Below are 16961 nucleotides of genomic sequence, written 5' to 3'. Positions count from 1 at the left end.
ACGAAGTTCCACTTAATATAAGCTGTTTGGAATTAGAAAGCAACCAAATGGTTTATCACAATTAGTTATACCGAGCACACGAGAAGGAATTAAAAATAGTTCACTTCACACCAGTATCTCTTCTGCAATTTTTTCTTTGACCGAAGCCTGTAATTTCTTCTAACTCTTCACTCCAATTAGTGGGGCCCATTTCTTCTCTTCTCCAGGTCGCGCATTTTTTTCGCGTAAAATCGCACGCTACGTGGCTAGTGGGATTCGAACCTGAGACCTCGCCCTCGTGCGTAACGCTCCACCTATCACTCAGATGTGTCTATATTACAGTTGAGTTCCCTACATATTATCCTAAACTGAGCATGCATTGATTATTTGAGGCCCTAACCAGATTCAAATGGAAAAGTTGTCAACTACAAAGTTTCATAACTTTTCAAGGTCTACAACTTTTATATTGGTAGTTTCTCCATCTTTTATAAAATTTGAATTTCAAATTTGAGAAATTCAAACATTGTTTTCGACAACAAGATGATCTCAAATGAAAAAATTATCAACAACAAAATTTCATAACTTTTCGAGATCTACAACTTTCATTTTGATAGTTTTTTTCACGAGCTGAGAGCTACTAGTCTAGCTCACTATTTTAACGAGCAGGTAGCTCGTAAGTTGCTCATGAGCAGAAACTGAGTTGAGGCATATCAATTTATACTAGGTTGCGAGCTAAATGAGCTAGCTCGAGCTTACGAACGAGCCGAATTGAGCTGGCCCTCTAGGGTGGCTTGTTAATAGTAATGAGCCGAGCTAAGTTAGCTTGTTAGCTACACCTGAGCTGGCTTTCTAACGAGTCAACTCGAGCTAGACCAATCCGAGCCGAGCTCGCTCGATATCCCGCCCTAAATATGATGGAACTCTCTACCATATGACAGGGTCACCTGATAGGACAAGATTGCATATCAAGGTCGACATGGTAGGATTGGTATGACACCAGACCATATAAGTACTAGGTCAACACGGCACGCTCGGTACAACACCACGACATTGGAGACACTTGGTTACTACATGATAAAAATATGTTTTTAAAATTTCAAAATTAGTTCAAATGTTTTACCATAAAGTTGGGAAAAACTAACTAAGAAAGTTCTACGAAATTTGACCAAAATAAAGAACAAATCTAACTAAGAAAGTTTTTAAAATTAGACAAAAAGGTAAAACAAACAAAACTAACTAAGAAAGTTCTAACAAAATTAGACCAAAAGAAAAAATTTTGCGGCAGCTGAAGGGTCTAGTGGCCATGCAAGGCACACAACCCGAATAGGGAGCCGCATTAGGCTCAACCGCAAAGAGGAGGGCCCAGCATAGCCACCAGCCCCAGCATGCCCAGAGACAATTAGCTCAAGAAGTTCAAAGCACCATTGGCAGCTTCAGGTTTTAAGCTAAGTTTTCAGCATCCAAATTGGCGAGGTGGTCCTATTATTCGTATATGTGGCAACTCCCATGGAAGAGGCAACCTATTTTGTTAATGGGCCGGCCCACACCGCATACACCATGTCGCCGATCTCAATTGGGTCGTGACTCCCACATCCGATCCCCACCCTTGAATCGTTCCCGAGAGCGACGGAGGCGGCGGCGTACGGAACCACCGAAGGCGGCGGAGTCGGCCACGGCGAGCGGCAAGCCCAGACGTTGAGGTACGGACGACGACGACAACTGCTCGGTCGAGATGGCGCCAGGCATAGCTCTTCCCGTCCCCGATGCCGCTGGCCGAGCCAGAGCCGGGAGCGGTGCCGGTGCCAATGTGGAAGCCGCGACGCTTCTAGGGTCTCGGCGTGACGCACAGGTTGGTGGTGCCCGCGAAGAAGACCCGGCGTGGGCCGAGGTCGCGAAGCTCGCAGTAAGGGCGTCATCTTCTACAGGAGTATGGGCTATTGGGCGTCGCACATCTGGTACTCAGCTTCTGACCTTCTCTGCATCCTTCGTAATTACAATCTGCTACTGTGCTAATAGTCCATCTGCTCATGCCTCTTGATCACTTTGTTCTCCTCCTCCTTTTTGCCCTGCTGCTGTTGCAGCTTCTCGATTTAAACAGGGATTGCGTGAAGCAAGTCTACCTGGTGACTGCCCTGAGAGTTCCACACGTTCGAGCTCATCTTCAATGAAATGTATTTGAGTACGAGTGACCGTCCCAATTTCCTTGTACTGCTAACAGTATCTGGTATTATTTCACCTTCTTTTTTTCTACAATAGTTCAGGTAAATTTTACATGGCAAAATTACTGAATTTGTGCAGCTCTGTCAAACTACAAGTAGGGACTACAAGATACTTGACATTTTCCTCCGTTGAAATTTGACAGCTAAATCATTTTTCAGTTAAACATTCTAAATACTATGATGGTGATGGTGATGTTATGTCAGTCAGTGAGGTTCCTCTAAACTGCTTTGACCAGTATATATATATATATATATATATATATATATATTTCCACCTCTAAATGTTTTCTCAAATATTGTTAATTGCTGCTATGTAACTGTTTGAAACAATAATACATTTGAGGGTCCTCTAAACTGCTATATATTTCCACCTCTAAATGTTAAACGCTTGGGAATTAACTTTGAACTTAAATGTGCCCCGTAGCGTTAGCACGGTTATTATACTAGTTTAGTTAGTGCGTCAATATAAGTTTGTGTGTTTTGACTAATTTTGACTGAATTGGTTGGAGCGTTGATTGAATTAGTTATAAGCTGAACTAGACAAGCAGCCATTGTTAGTCATATAGGTTAGTTTCATAATTACTATTTAGCTCTTAATTTAATTGGTATGTTGCCTCAGTGCAGCTACCAAGAGTAGTCATGTGATTTTGGTGACAAACATTTTCTCTGTCAACATGGCCACTCCCAATCCTCGGTCGCCTTCTGCCTTTGCCCTCCATCTTCTACCCCTGCAGCCACTGCCGATCTCACCGTCCTCAGTGCAGGACACTGTAGGTGCAAGCTAGCAGATTAACCAATCCATCACAACAATGATTTAGATTTACTATTTATTTGTTTTCAAACATTTTGGCAAGTTCCTAGACAAATGAATTGGTTATTGGCAGTCAGAAATAAAATGTGTAAAAAAACTAAACAAGTAATGGAAAGCCATAGAGGAATTTCTATCTCAATCTGCATGTCTATTCCATTTTTCTTATTTTTAACTTTCTTTTATATTGTTATCATGTCTGCTGCTCTGAGCTATGCCATAATATTGTTTATTTTAACTCTACTCTGAACACAACTGATGTTGCCTTGCTTTACTTATCTTTGTAGTTCTAAAGCAGACCAGCACATTGCCAGATAAGCCATCAGCTGCTACTGCTCCTTTGGTGTCGTGCTAACTCAACAGTGTTATTTCATCGATGTGCTGACCTGTCATTCAGTGTAAGCAAGTGTTTTGCTATTTGAAGTGGTACCAAAGCAGTGTGGCAACTAGGGTGACGCTGTGTTTTCTTGTATCCTGTCTCTTAGTCTATATTTATTCAATTATTCTGGTACCTGAAGCTTGAAAGGATCGAAATGTTTGTCACCAAGAGCACATTGCAGTTAACGTGTATTTAGTTTTGCAATTTATATGGTGTGTTCTATAACTGACCAATGTTAGTGGGTGCACGGATGCATCAAGTACATAGATCAAATCCTATCAAAATTTCATTTAATTATGTTCATCACTGCAGCAGGAATCGTCATCAGAAAATAAACATTTGACTTGGAAAAGCACATGTACACTAAAGCAAATGACCCATTCATTTATTACTAATAGATTGTTTCAAATAAATATTAAAGAAAACATGGCTTCAAAAATATGAAATAAATGTGCACAAGTTCATATTGTCCTGACTTCTTTATTGTGTAAAATTTAGACAAAAAAGTCATCATCGTCATCTTCTCCAAGAGTAGCAAATGGAGGGAGGACTGCATCAGCCGTATAAGTGTCATCTGGGTCTTCATCTTCATCGAACAGGTCATCATGCTCTGGTTCAAGCACGGCTGTTGCAATGGCATGTTGAATAACAGAAGCATCAACTGTAGCTCCATCAAGGCCGGACCTACTCCAAGCCGTCACATCCTCATTTTGCTGCCCAACATTCATACCATCCACTCCAACAACAACCGAGTCCAGATCGAGCTCGCCCATAGTATTAGTACCATCTCCTTCAGGCATGGCAAATAGGTTCCTAGGCTGCACTCTAATGACACTGCACCAACCTGGTTTCTTTAGCTTTCTCACATAAAAGACTTGCTCGGCCTGTGTGCTTAGGATGTAAGGTTCATTTAAATACCTAAACCGAGTGGTATCAATTTCGATGACCCCATATTTATCCTTATTGTACCCTCTCGATCTGCTCGTAGTTGCTGCGGGAACATCAAACCATACACATTGGAGCAAAATTACTTCCTTCTCAGCATGAAAATCAAGGATGATGATTTTCTACAGCATACCAGCCTATGTTTCCTGTACTCGCATCGCCCTTCACAAATACACCACTATTTTGAGTAGTTAAGCAGTTCTCAATGGAAGAGACCCGGAAAAGAAAGCCATTTACGAAACATCTTTTGAACACACGAGCCCGGTGATGTGGCGCGAGAGATAGATAATAAATCATGTCATCTATTTCCCCTTTTGCACGCAATGTGTTAATCTGCATTTACGATCAATTCAAGGAAGATATATTAGGGACTAATAAATGAACAAATGGCCGGCCTGTGTATCATAAAAAAATGAAACAATAATAATAATTTAATGAACTATAAATCGGCAAGTACCTAATGCATGTGCAAACTAATAAAGAACTAAAATATGAATAATTATATTAGGGACAAATAAATTGACAAGAATATTAATGGACTACAAATAGACAAGTGCCTAGCCATCGTGAACTAAAACAAATATAATATTAACAATCACATTAATAGCGAGTAATAAATTGAGAAGAACCATGTCGAAACTATAAAAACAAATATGGATAAACTCCTCTTATGTCTTTTATCAACATTCCGAGAGCTAATTTTCTTCAGCTCATCCATATGCTCACTATCCACAATAGTTGAAAATAAGTTCATTAGTTACATATATATTTTATTTATTGACAAAAAATCTATTTAAAAACATCATTTACGTTATCCAAGGAGTGACCTCATCACAGTTGGTTAATATGTAATGCCTCATCCTATGCATTTCAATATCAGAAACACTCTCAATAGTACATCCTTTGCTTCTGTAGTCAAACCTTCCAATCTGTAGTCAAACCTTCCAAATATACTAAGCCCAACAAACCTTCCAAATATACTAAGCCCAGATGGTGGTTCACTAGCAGCGGCGCTTTCATGGCGCTCTGGACGATTAAGCTTGGTGCTAATATCTTCAAAAAAGCGAGAGCAAAATGTGAGGCACTCCTCAGATATATACCCCTCTGCAATTGAACCTTCTGGGTGCGCTTTGTTCCTCACAAAGCCTTTAAGAGTACGAAGGTACCTCTCAACTTGATACATCCATCTAAAACATATAGGGCCTCCAAGTCTAGCTTCCTCAGCAAGATGAACTGGCAAGTGCATCATAATATCAAAAAAAGCCGGTGGGAAAAATCATCTCAAGCCGACAGAGGGTCTCCCTAATTGAAGTGCTCAGTTTTTCAATTTCTGAGAACTCCAACTCCTTTGAACACAGTTTCTCAAAGAACCTGCTTAGCTCGATCATCGGGGTCACCACATCTTCAGGCAATATGTCACGGACCACTAGAGGCAAAAGTTTTTGCAAGATTACATGTAGGTCATGAGTTTTAAGTCCAGAAAGCTTGCAACCATTGATGTCCACACATCTTCGAATATTTGCGGCAACCATCAGGGAACTTGACATCATGTAAAAATTTGCACATAATTTGCTTGTCATCCTTACCTAGAGAGTACAACGCTGGTGGCAAGGTGTACTTACCCTTTTCAAGCACTGGATGCTGATCTGGCCTGATACCCAAATGTTGCATATCAAGTCGAGCTTTCTCACTGTCCTTGCTTTTACCTTCTAAGTCCAATAGAGTCCCCAATAAGCTCTCACATATGTTCTTCTCAATGTGCATGACATCCAAATTATGCTGTACAAGCAATGATTTCCAGTAAGGAAGCTTAAAGAAAATACTCTTCTTCCTCCAGTTGTGCCACCTATTTTATTCGTCACGTTGCTTCCTCTTCCTTGTATCCTTCCCAAAAGTCACTTGTTGGAAACTCTCAAAGTCTCTCAACACATCCTCACCACTGAGCGGCACTGGAGCTTCCCTGGTTTCAACCTTGTTTGAAGCTAGCCTTGTTCCTTCGCCACTTATTGTTCATGCACAAAAATCAGCGATGTCCCAAGTAGCAGTGCTTTGAACCATGTTTTTACCACAAATAGTCAGTATGCCTATGACAATAAGGACAAGCAAACTTACCTTTTGTGCTCCAACCAGATAGCATGGCATATGCGGGGAAATCATTAATTGTCCACATTAGAATTGCATGTAGAGTAAAATTCTTCTTCTCCTTTTCATCCCATGTTAAAACTCCATTAACCAACAGATCATGTAGCTTATCGATCAGAGGTTGCAAATATACATCAATGTTCACTCCAGGAGATTTAGGCCCAGGTATCAACATCGACATCATCCAATAAGGTTGTTTCAAACAAAGCCAAGGTGGCAGAGGTTATAAGGAATCAGTATCACAGGCCAGCAAGTGTAATTAACATTCAACATCCCAAACGGATTAAAGCCATGAGATGCAAGTTCGAGTCTAACATTCCATGGATCTGAGTCAAACCACTCATACGTGTTATTCACGTGCTTCCACGCCAATGAGTCAGCTGGGTGCCGCATTTTCCCATCACTAACCAATTCTTCCTTGTGCCACCGCATCAATGAAGATGTTTCTGCTGACATATAAAATCTTTGCAATCGAGGAGTAACTGGAAAATACCTTAGGACTTTGCAAGGAGTGCGCTTCTTTGCTCCACCACTTTCGTTGAACTCGCCAATCTCATCAGAATTTGTACCCCCTTTCTTCTACCTACTCTCACCACATGTCAGGCATGTGTCCATATTAGCCAACAGCCCACGAAATAATACGTAGTCATTCACACAAGCATCGATCTTAATGTATGTCAGGCCAAGGTCACGGATAATCTTCTGTGCTTTCTTGATAGTGTCTGGGAGACAATGCCCAGGGGGGAGTGAATCTCTCCATAGGCTAAGTGTCTGCTCTGCATTCTCGTTGCTCCATCCACCACTGCACTTAAGCTGAAATAGTTTCACCATGAATGATACCTTAGTAAGATTTGAGCAACCTAGCCACAACTCTTGCTGCACTTCTTTCAACAAATCAAAGAATTTCTTTGCACTATCATTGGATTCTTCATTGGTATTACCATAGGTTGCACCCCTAATTAATGCAGACACAAGATTATTGGAGGATGATGCATCATCTGGCTGGCCTACATTCAGATCACTATCATCATTCAAAATTAGGCCAGCATCAACTTTATTTTTGCTAAAATTCTCATCAAAACCTTTAGTTAGCAAGTCCAACTGAACTTGAGGTCTTGTTTTGTACACGACTCCACGACACCTTGAACATGGACATGGTGCAGTCTCCGCAGCATAGGTGCCTTCAAACATAGTGTCAACAAATTTATCCAGATCTTCTTGCCACTCACGTGTTGACCGATCCAACTCCAATCATCATTATGTGCCATTAATTCAATCTTCCAAATTTCACAAGGATTTCCTACAACACGTAAAATTGAAGGGATCATGACATTATTATAAACTTTATATATCAAATATAGAGAAAATAAAAAATCTGTCAATTTGTCAAAATTAGATTCAACAAGAACCTGATCAACGTGCGAACTGCAACCTACTCAATTTCAACATAAAACCAGGAAGAGTCAAAATTGGATGTGAGGCTTAACTTGATTGAAATACAAGATATACAAATTGAGGTTTGATTGCTTGACTTTTCTAATTAAAATATATTTTCTTTTCTTGAGAGATATTTCTTGGCAACATCTATCACGTCTATAAAATATATTTAAATTAGAATTTAGAAAATTAGATCAAGGTCCATGCCCATCGGATGAACATGAACTGAGAAACTAAAACTGATCGACCATACCTTGCTAGTAGCTACTGCTTGTGCTTTAGCGCTGCTCAAAACTGCTGACCGTCTATCTGTCTCTGTCAGGGTCTAGGACTGGGAGTGGGAGACAGCTAAAGGAACGCTCGCCTGCGCCGATGGCCTAGGATTGGGAGAGCGCCGATCGCCTGGGACTAGGAGAGTGCCGATTGCCTGCGCCGGGATGCCGAAACTCATATTGGAGTATTACACATTAAGTCATTATAACTAATTAACAATGCTAGACCAGACCAAAAACAAAACAGCTAGACCTCAGCATAAACATAGTACCATTGGCTATGAATGGAATATTTTTGCACTGAACCAGAGAAATAAAAAATTGTGTGGATTAGCCAATGCATGTGAATAACAATCTTGGAATAATTTCTTTGGATTATCAACAACAGTAAGTCATTTGATCTAGTCAAGTACCAAATTTAACAGTAATATATAGAGAAAAAACTTAGCAATAATGCAAGCATACGTTATTCTCTTAATTTTTCACGTTGATGATCGCCGGCCAGCTGCTGATCGTCTCTCTCGTGGATGATGAAGGGTGCGAGGTGAAACTAGTTCAACGCTCTGTCCCCTCTTGCATGCCGATGAAGGACTGGCCGGTGCTCCCTCTCCTTATCTCGTCGATGATTAGGAAGAAACTAGGGCACTAATATGCCGTAGTCGCTGCTGCAGGGAAATCAAGAGCCGTGACGACTATGGCCGTAGGGAAGGGGTGCTGCGATGACAGAGGCTTCAGGAAGGCCATGACCACATTAGCTGTTGGTGCTGGCTGTAGGGATCAGGGGGCCTCAATCATGTTCTTTGCAAGTAGACAGCTCGTGGGGGAAGAAGAGACGCCGCAGGAGAGAAGGAGCCGCGACAGGAGCTACTGGCCGCGAGCTGTACGTGATCTGTAAAATTAGATTAGATCCTTTTCCAATATAACTTGTCAACGTTAATTCATATGTGGTACTTTCGCTGTTTCTAACACAAAAACAGACCTAGCCTAGTGGTAGGAGCTTACTTTAAAGGCCAAGAGGTTTCTGATTTGAAACCCATGTTGTTGTAATTTTTTTAAAAAAAATATGCAGCCATTACAGAGGACATGCTTAGGTATTGCAATGATATAATTTTTCATTGCTATATCATACCCTTTTTGCAATGAACAAAACTGCTATATACCACGAAACCATAATCATTGCAACCTTAATGAGGCAAACTATTTTTTTCGTTGCTATATGTACCAATTTTTTTGCAACGCAAGCTAATATTATTGTGATATCACCTTAGAATTGCAACGGAAAAAAACTTACTAGCAACGCAAATCAAATCGTGGCAACATTAATCACTTATTGCAACCGTTCAATAATTTGTTGCGATAAAACTTACTTTTTGCAATGAATTCTAGACTTATGGCCACAAAAAAATCTTCATGGTAAAAAAACTGATGTATCGCAACCAAAGAGAAAATCATTGTGATAACAACCTTATTGCAACAAAACCTTGCTGTTGCGATTAAAAAGCGTGATATTAGGGCTAGAAGTTAGTAGTGTGAGTGGAGGGGAAGAGTTGGGGAGAGGACATGGGCATTGTGCGGCGGTGGCTGAGTGGAGTGAGGAGAGGAGTCTGGTAAGGTTTTTGATTTGTTTATATATTGGAATGATAGTGGGCTATTGGGTTGGACCTAATTTACCAAGGCGGTTGCATTACAATGAACCGCCTTGGTAAATGATTTACTGAGACAGTTATGTTAGATTGACCGCCTCGGTTAATCTATATTTACTGAGGCGGATATTTTAATTTGCCTGCCTTAGTAAATTGATTAACCGAGGCAGTAACTGATAACCGCCTCGGTTAATAAAAAATGCCCGCCACGGTTAATTCGAGGCATTTACCGTGGCGGTTGGAAATCTTGCTCGCCTCCGAGGCCTTTTGTAAAATGCCTCGCAAATGATTTTTTGTAGTAGTGTATCACTTAAGCTAGGTTGTCATCCCCAAAATGATGTAGAAGTGTTGGTATTAAATGTATATGCTTTTCTACATAATAAATAAAGAATCCTCAAGCACACAGATAATACCGATGTAGCAATTTAATTGGGAGTAATCCAGATATCGTTATTTATATTTTTACCACTGGGAAGGGACTGCATTGGATAATGAGCAATGAGCACTGATGTAGTCATAGAGATCTTAACCATGTCTTTATCTATCTCCCGTGCAGGGTAAGTGTCACATAAGATAAATAATATAAATATGAATAATAAGTGAAAGAAGATAAATGAGAGCACATAGCCACATATAAATATGATAATCATCTCAATAGAGTACCCTAAATCTATAACACTAGGATGGACTAGGATGATCTTCAAGAATAAATCCTAAGTATTTTAACTATATTGTCAAAGCATATAATGATTAGTGTAATTACACCTAGCATCATCGTAACAAAAGGTTATAGTTATGCATAGTGATATTACAAGAATGATCATGAACATAGCAATCACTTCCCTGTAATAATGGTGCTCTACAATCCTTATAATCAGGAGGAGGACTACAAGAGGAGTCAACAGGACTGTCACTCTTGCGATCTACCTCACGATCCGGACTATAAGGGGTAATCATAGATAAATACAATCTAGGCACCTCACCTACATAATATCTACCACTCACCCATTGGCCCAATGAGCAAGCGCTATACGATCCTATGCATAGACATAATTCCAATCTAACTACGCTAAGCATATAATCAAAATAGTCTAATAACAATGTAATTGAGAACATAAGAAAATGAAATAAAGTTAATTCCGATATAATCAAATAGATCAAAGTCATATTCATAGTAGCAAGAAATAATATGAATACTACAATAAAGAATAAGAAATTACCAAGAACGAAGATAGATCCGGACTCCAAGCTAGGCTTGACTCCTTCTAGATCTATTCCTACATAAAACTATGGAGCTCTAATTGAGATGGTGGCTCTAGGCTTCTCTAAATTCTCTTTATCTGAATTCCTCAGAGAATAATGAATTCCTTCTCTCCAGGGGGGTTAGGGTTGTATTTATAGCCCCCTAGGAAGCACCACAACCCTCGGATCAAACCGACCTTGATAGATCGCCAAGATTACTCCTCAAAGGCGATGGAGGCAGGATCCACGAGGTTGCACCTGATTAGTGCAGGTGGCCGGGTGGGCGCCCCTGACGGGTGGGCGCCCGCCCCTTGGTCGTTGCCAAGTGGGCCCCACTTTGCAGGGGTGTCTCCTCGATTCTTCTAGAGTATTCCTGAGTTATCGACGAGGTCTTCTCTCGATGTAAATCTGACATGTGGACCTCCTTTTGTTCTTATTCCAATAACCTAGAAATAGACAATCACCAAAACTTATGGAATTCTATTAGTAATAACCCCTATAGCTAGATGATATTCTGATTTTAATCCTTTCTCATGCTGTGTTGACCGTTAAAAAGAGTATTTATCTACCATCAACACTGGTCATCCGGCCTCCTGGTCCGCTGCTCCAGGTCCATCGGCACGACATGTCTCTACTCGACCTTCTCCTCGCCGTCGACCAACGCCTTTGAGCTTCACACCTGCACACCACAAACCAATAGACATGTCTCATGACCCAACTCACGACAATGGTTAGTCACCAACTCAACTTAGGTTGTGGATCATGTTGACAATCACTCATCATAAATCGAACCACAAGAGCTCATTTCAACCTTGTGTTCGCATGTTTCTATAGTTGACATGATCCAATGGGTTATATATATCACTACCACAATCTCGAATTGCCTTGAGTGCCAAAAACCGCCAAAGAAAGGGGTTAAACCGCCAAGGAAATGATCCTTGACCACAAACCGTCAAGCAAACACACTCAAGGATAGAAGCTAAGGGAAATTAGTCTCCTTGGCGGTTTTGGCACTCAAGGATGATTTCCTTGGAGGCTAGCCGCCAAGGAAATTACGACTAGACTTAATTTGCCGAAGGGCCAAGGAAATGTTACAACCGCCAAGGAAAATAGTTTTCTTGAGGGTCAACAACCGCCAAGGAAATTATATAGGCTGCCAAGGTAATAGTTGTTTCCTTGGCTGCCTTTAACCTTCAAGAAAATTATGATTTTCCTTGGCTGTTATTGAGTCGAAGTCACCAAAATACTTATAAGGATTTTCTTGGGTGCCAACCTCCAAGGAAATTCAATAACCCTCAAGGTAATGATAGTTTACTTGACGGTTTAGAAAAACAGCCAAGAAAATGAGTATTTTCCTTGGCGGTTGAGAATAACACTCAAGAAAATGAGTCATTTCCTTGGAGGTGGTTGGAAACCGCCAAGGAAACACCCATATTCCTTGGCGGTTTACTTAAACCTCCAAGAAATATATGTTTCCTTGAGTGTGGAGTGGCACCGCCAAGGAAACTGTCATTTCCTTGGCGGTTTGATTTTGGCCCTCAAGGAAATTCAAGGCCGTCAAGGCAATTCCAGTTTCTTGTAGTGTATATATATAATAGTGTTTGGTGGGACATTTGAAAAAAGGCGTGAACATTTGAAAAACTTAATACAGGCGGTTGGTTTAAGAGAACCACCATTGAAAATCTATTTCCACTAGCGGTTAGCTTAACCAAACCGCCAGTAGAAATAGATTTCCACATGCAGTTGAGCTTCATTGTAGTAGAGATAGAGGTGGAATCAAAACCACTCTCATTTGTCAACAAAACATTTGAACCAAACCGTCGGTGCTCTGCTTGCAGCTAACTTCGTGGACTGCAGCTACAAATAAGAAATGTACTACCCGTGCATTATGTCATCTTTTTAACGATCCCGATCCCCCTTCTATCCGCCGATAATAGCGTGCATGCATGTGGACAGTGCACGGGATTTAATGCTGCACCCAAGTCAACCACAGCCTGATGAACTCTGCGATCGAGATGCGAATGTGGTATAAAGAGAACAAACTGAGGGAGCTCAGGCCGCTGGGCAGAGCTAGCTTTGAAGAGATGAGCTTGTCTGAGATGATGGGGAGGCATGAGGGTACCAAGAAAAGCAGCAGCAGTGCAGGAAGGGCTGCGATGTGGCTCCTGCTGCCTCCTCTTCTTGTGGTGATTGTGCTGAAGACTGATTTCCTGCCGCAGGTCGCTCGCTGTAAGTCGCAGCCGGTGTTTCGTCCTTGGACAAATTAAAGACGAATTCAATACATGCAGATGATCTGTTTTTAGGACCCTCGCGCTACTTCTTTATAATCTCTCGACAATATTAGTGCTCTCTCTTCCAAATCATTTCTTTCATGCTCCTTCCATTCAAAATTATAATTTATCTGGTTTTTGTTAGATGCATATATAGCTTGAATTGTACATCTAGACTATATACCTAATAATTAAAGCTAGAATGACTTAAAATTTGGTATGGAGTTCATGACTTTTACTTTGTATTAGACATAATAGATGCGTAGAAAAGTTTTAAACCTATAAAAGTTAGCTTGCAATTTGAAACTGTGGGAGTACATGCAAGTCTGTTCGGTTTTGAGTACTTCAGCAAGAGCTCTGTAACGAAGCAGCAAATTTTACAGAACTCCATTTGTCGTATAAAATTTGAAACGTTAGGGATGAGAAGCATTGCTTTGTGATATTTCTTTTAGAAATTATTCAATTTTTATAGTAATAGCATAGATATATATAGGAGCATTCGTTTTCTAATGGAATAAACAAATCCAGGCATTCACTTGTAACAATGTTGTGCAATAAGCTGATAACATCACAAAAAAACCCTATGTGTGGAAGTAAAACACAACTAGAAGCACCGCTGCAGTGATAGTTCGAATTAATTGGGATGCTTATATCAAAGCTTTTCATTTACATGATGTTTCGAGTTATGACCTACCTTATAGTACAACTAAAATGCACCTTCAACTTTGTGTAGTTAGGGAGACCAGATTTATGAATGACACGGACGAAATGGTTAACACGGTTCCATACACTGGTGAGTTATATTAGTCTGTTTACAGAATTAACCTCGGTTTCATTTATGTCTATATTTCCAAAATGTTCTAATGATGTGATTATTCACCAATAAATTGAAGGTTTCGAGAATGCAAGATGGCAGCAACATCCACATTACCCAGAAGCTGTAAAAGGTATGTCTGCTAATTATCTCGAAGGCAACAAACTGTTAAATTAGCCATCCCGGAGAAGCTTCGATCAGTTTCCACCTCCATTGGTGATATAATTAACAATACTCGATGTGGGCTAGTAGCCTAGTACACGCCCCCTCGAAAGAAACCACAAGTTGACTGCTAGTGTAAATCCCAACACCAGCAGATTAATTTAATTAGTTCAAGCTGACACATATAGAATAATCCATTAATTAGATCTGAAGATCATATCGTGCTCAGAATATATAATTCACGAACTAGCAGATACAGTAGTAATTCATTATATGAAACAGCCAGCTTATGGGTTCACAGATGCGAAACTAATACGATAATATTCATCATTTTTAATTTGCCTCAGACTACAACCAACAAAATCAGATCCTTACCACGAACGGGCCAAAAGACAGCTCTTCAATAAATTCAGGTACATGCATGTGAACATTCAAGGACGATTTTCATGAACTCTATATTTGTTTGTTCTATAATCATTAATTGTTTTCTTAGATTGTCGATACTTATACGTGCAAGATATATAATGACCCTAAAATAGACTTGAGAGGATTTTTTTTTGCATGAAAGATTATTTTTTTTACTAAGGAAAATTTTGACACATATTTGACTAAGGAAAATCATCTGTGATATATATGCAGACTTGGGAGCCCCTGTCAGCAAGTTAACCTGCAACTTCAGCAACCCTCACTCGGACACCTGCACAATGGAAGGTGACTTGCGCATCCACGGCAAATCGGCGACAGTCTATGTCGTCGCGGCGTCCACCCACAGACCGGAGAATTCTACCTTCATAGTCCGCCCATACACGCGAAAGTGGGAGCAAGAGACCATGTCGAGGATTCGGGAGGTCACCATGAGATCCATGCCGCCAGCTTTCAGCTTCATTATCCCACCCAAGTGCACGGTTAGGCACGACGTGCCGGCGGTGGTCTTCTCTACCGGTGGCTGCGGTGGAAACTTCTTCCACGCCATGAGCGACCTCATCGTGCCACTCTACATCACATCCCGTGAGTACAATGGCCACGTCCAGTTTCTTATCACCGACTACAGACCTGAATGGGTTGCCAAGTTCAGGCCAATCCTCGCCGCACTGTCCATGTACCCGGTCATCGACTTCGACGCCGACACCGCCGTGCGCTGCTTCCCGTCAGCGCATGTCGGGTTGCAGAGTCACAACAAGATGCTTGCGATCGACCCGAGTCTTTCCCGGAATGGTTACACTATGATGGGATTCCGAGACTTCCTCAGGTCTGTCTTCTCGCTGCAACGGCCATGGGTTGAACCCGTTAGCAGGAGCTCAGGGCGGCAGAAGCCTCGGCTCGTCATGGTTCTGCGGCGGCACTCAAGGGAGCTGACGAACGAAGCTGAAACCATCACCGCCATGGAAGACCTCGGCTTCGAAGTAGTCGCGGCGTTGCCAGAGGATGTTAGGGATATGGGCCACTTCGCCGGGGTGGTGAACTCCTGCGACGTGATGGTTGGAGTGCATGGTGCTGGGCTGACCAACATGGTGTTCCTGCCTCACAATGGCACCGTAGTGCAGATTGTTCCCTGGGGTGACATGAAGTGGGCGTGCTGGTATGACTTTGGTGAGCCTGTGCCAGGCATGGGACTCCGGTACGTCGAGTATGAGGTCACGGCAGAGGAAACCACACTGAAGGAGAAGTACCCAAGGGATCACCCTGTGTTTACCGACCCCCGGTCTATACATCGCCAGGGTAAAGCTTGGTCGACATTCCTGAATGGCCAGAACATTACTCTAGACATCGACCGGTTCAGAGCGGTGATGCAACAGGTGTTCCAATCCATCACGATAGAGTAGAGATGGAATGTTGGAGGCATGCACTAAGTGGTTGATAAAAAATATAGTAATTTTTTTGGTATTTTTCGGTTTTAGATTTACAGGCCAGTTGGGAGGGGTCACGCACTACATTATAGCATATATATAGTAGATGAAAATAATGGCGGAGGTGTTTGTTTTCATAATTTGTGTAGAAACAGTTGAAGATAGTATAGCACGGGCATAGATTGTGAACCAGTATATTTTTTGAAATAATGGAAAGAAGTTCTGACTTTATCCCGTTTCAGAAAGAGAAAACACAAACCGCTCAAAAACAACCAGCGTTTACCAAAGGATTCCATATTAAAATTCAGTTCTAAAATGAATGGCCCAAAGGGAGATGAAAAACTGCATTTCCACCAATCTCAGTGTAGCATACATGGATAAACAACTCTTTCTCATCACATCGGTGTAACTATAGCCAGAAAATAAACCAGTGTGTCTCCATAAACTAGAACTACTGAGGTTTGGCTTGCACTTGTCAAAAATAATCTCATTTCTTGCCAACTATAGTGCAAATTAAAATGTTGTGCACCGATCAAATAAATAATGTTTATAAGTTCTACGCGTTAATTGGACCATTGGATGAACGTTATCATTTGCATTCGCCAAAGAAAAATAGCAAATGAGCACTTGAGCCCTAACAAAATAGATGTTGGATGGTTTATAGATTATTATAGAAACAGCAAAAACTTAGTCCCACACCAACTTCTGTCAGCAAGATTGTCCTTGGTAAGGATAACTCCTTTCATGGAGAATGACAAACATATCTGGCGTCAGCCAAACTTCAATATTGTTAAGAAATTTA

At 41.1% G+C, this 16961-nt stretch overlaps 2 protein-coding genes across 7 annotated transcripts; both read left to right on the top strand.

The window, feature by feature from the left end:
• Positions 1526–4349, top strand: LOC110430785. Of its 6 annotated transcripts, none has more exons than XR_002448148.1 (4): positions 1528–1934; positions 2061–2203; positions 3294–3404; positions 3884–4349. XR_002448148.1 is itself a non-coding variant. In XM_021448736.1 (3 exons), the coding sequence occupies exons 1-3, from the start codon at positions 1712–1714 to the stop codon at positions 3359–3361; spliced, it is 381 nt and encodes a 126-aa protein (XP_021304411.1). In that variant the 5' UTR covers positions 1529–1711; the 3' UTR covers positions 3362–3610. The 6 variants fall into 6 exon arrangements, 1 of the variants encoding a protein (XP_021304411.1); XR_002448147.1 differs by having other exon boundaries at positions 1530–1934; positions 2061–2158; XR_002448146.1 differs by having other exon boundaries at positions 1526–1934; positions 2061–3404.
• On the top strand, positions 13112–16411 carry LOC8058851 (protein O-linked-mannose beta-1,4-N-acetylglucosaminyltransferase 2). Its single transcript, XM_002438441.2, has 5 exons — positions 13112–13295; positions 14070–14129; positions 14230–14283; positions 14660–14725; positions 14952–16411. Exons 1-5 carry the CDS (start codon positions 13151–13153, stop codon positions 16133–16135), a joined length of 1509 nt encoding a protein of 502 aa, XP_002438486.2. The 5' UTR covers positions 13112–13150; the 3' UTR covers positions 16136–16411.

The sequence above is a fragment of the Sorghum bicolor genome, chromosome 10, assembly GCF_000003195.3.
Source record: "Sorghum bicolor cultivar BTx623 chromosome 10, Sorghum_bicolor_NCBIv3, whole genome shotgun sequence".
Taxonomy (NCBI): domain Eukaryota; kingdom Viridiplantae; phylum Streptophyta; class Magnoliopsida; order Poales; family Poaceae; genus Sorghum; species Sorghum bicolor.
The sequence above is the reverse complement of the archived record's forward strand: the minus strand, read 5'-3'. Positions and strand labels throughout refer to the sequence as shown.

Bases quoted from the DNA above. Each gene is read 5' to 3' on its own strand.
- LOC110430785 (XM_021448736.1), top strand. From the start codon at position 1,712: ATGGCGCCAGGCATAGCTCTTCCCGTCCCCGATGCCGCTGGCCGAGCC. The intron at 1,935-2,060 runs GTACTCAGCTTC...CTGCTGTTGCAG, and splicing joins TATTGGGCGTCGCACATCTG to CTTCTCGATTTAAACAGGGA. The intron at 2,151-3,293 runs GTATTTGAGTAC...TTATCTTTGTAG, and splicing joins GAGCTCATCTTCAATGAAAT to TTCTAAAGCAGACCAGCACA.
- LOC8058851 (XM_002438441.2), top strand. From the start codon at position 13,151: ATGAGCTTGTCTGAGATGATGGGGAGGCATGAGGGTACCAAGAAAAGC. The intron at 13,296-14,069 runs GTAAGTCGCAGC...AACTTTGTGTAG, and splicing joins CCTGCCGCAGGTCGCTCGCT to TTAGGGAGACCAGATTTATG. The intron at 14,130-14,229 runs GTGAGTTATATT...AATAAATTGAAG, and splicing joins TAACACGGTTCCATACACTG to GTTTCGAGAATGCAAGATGG.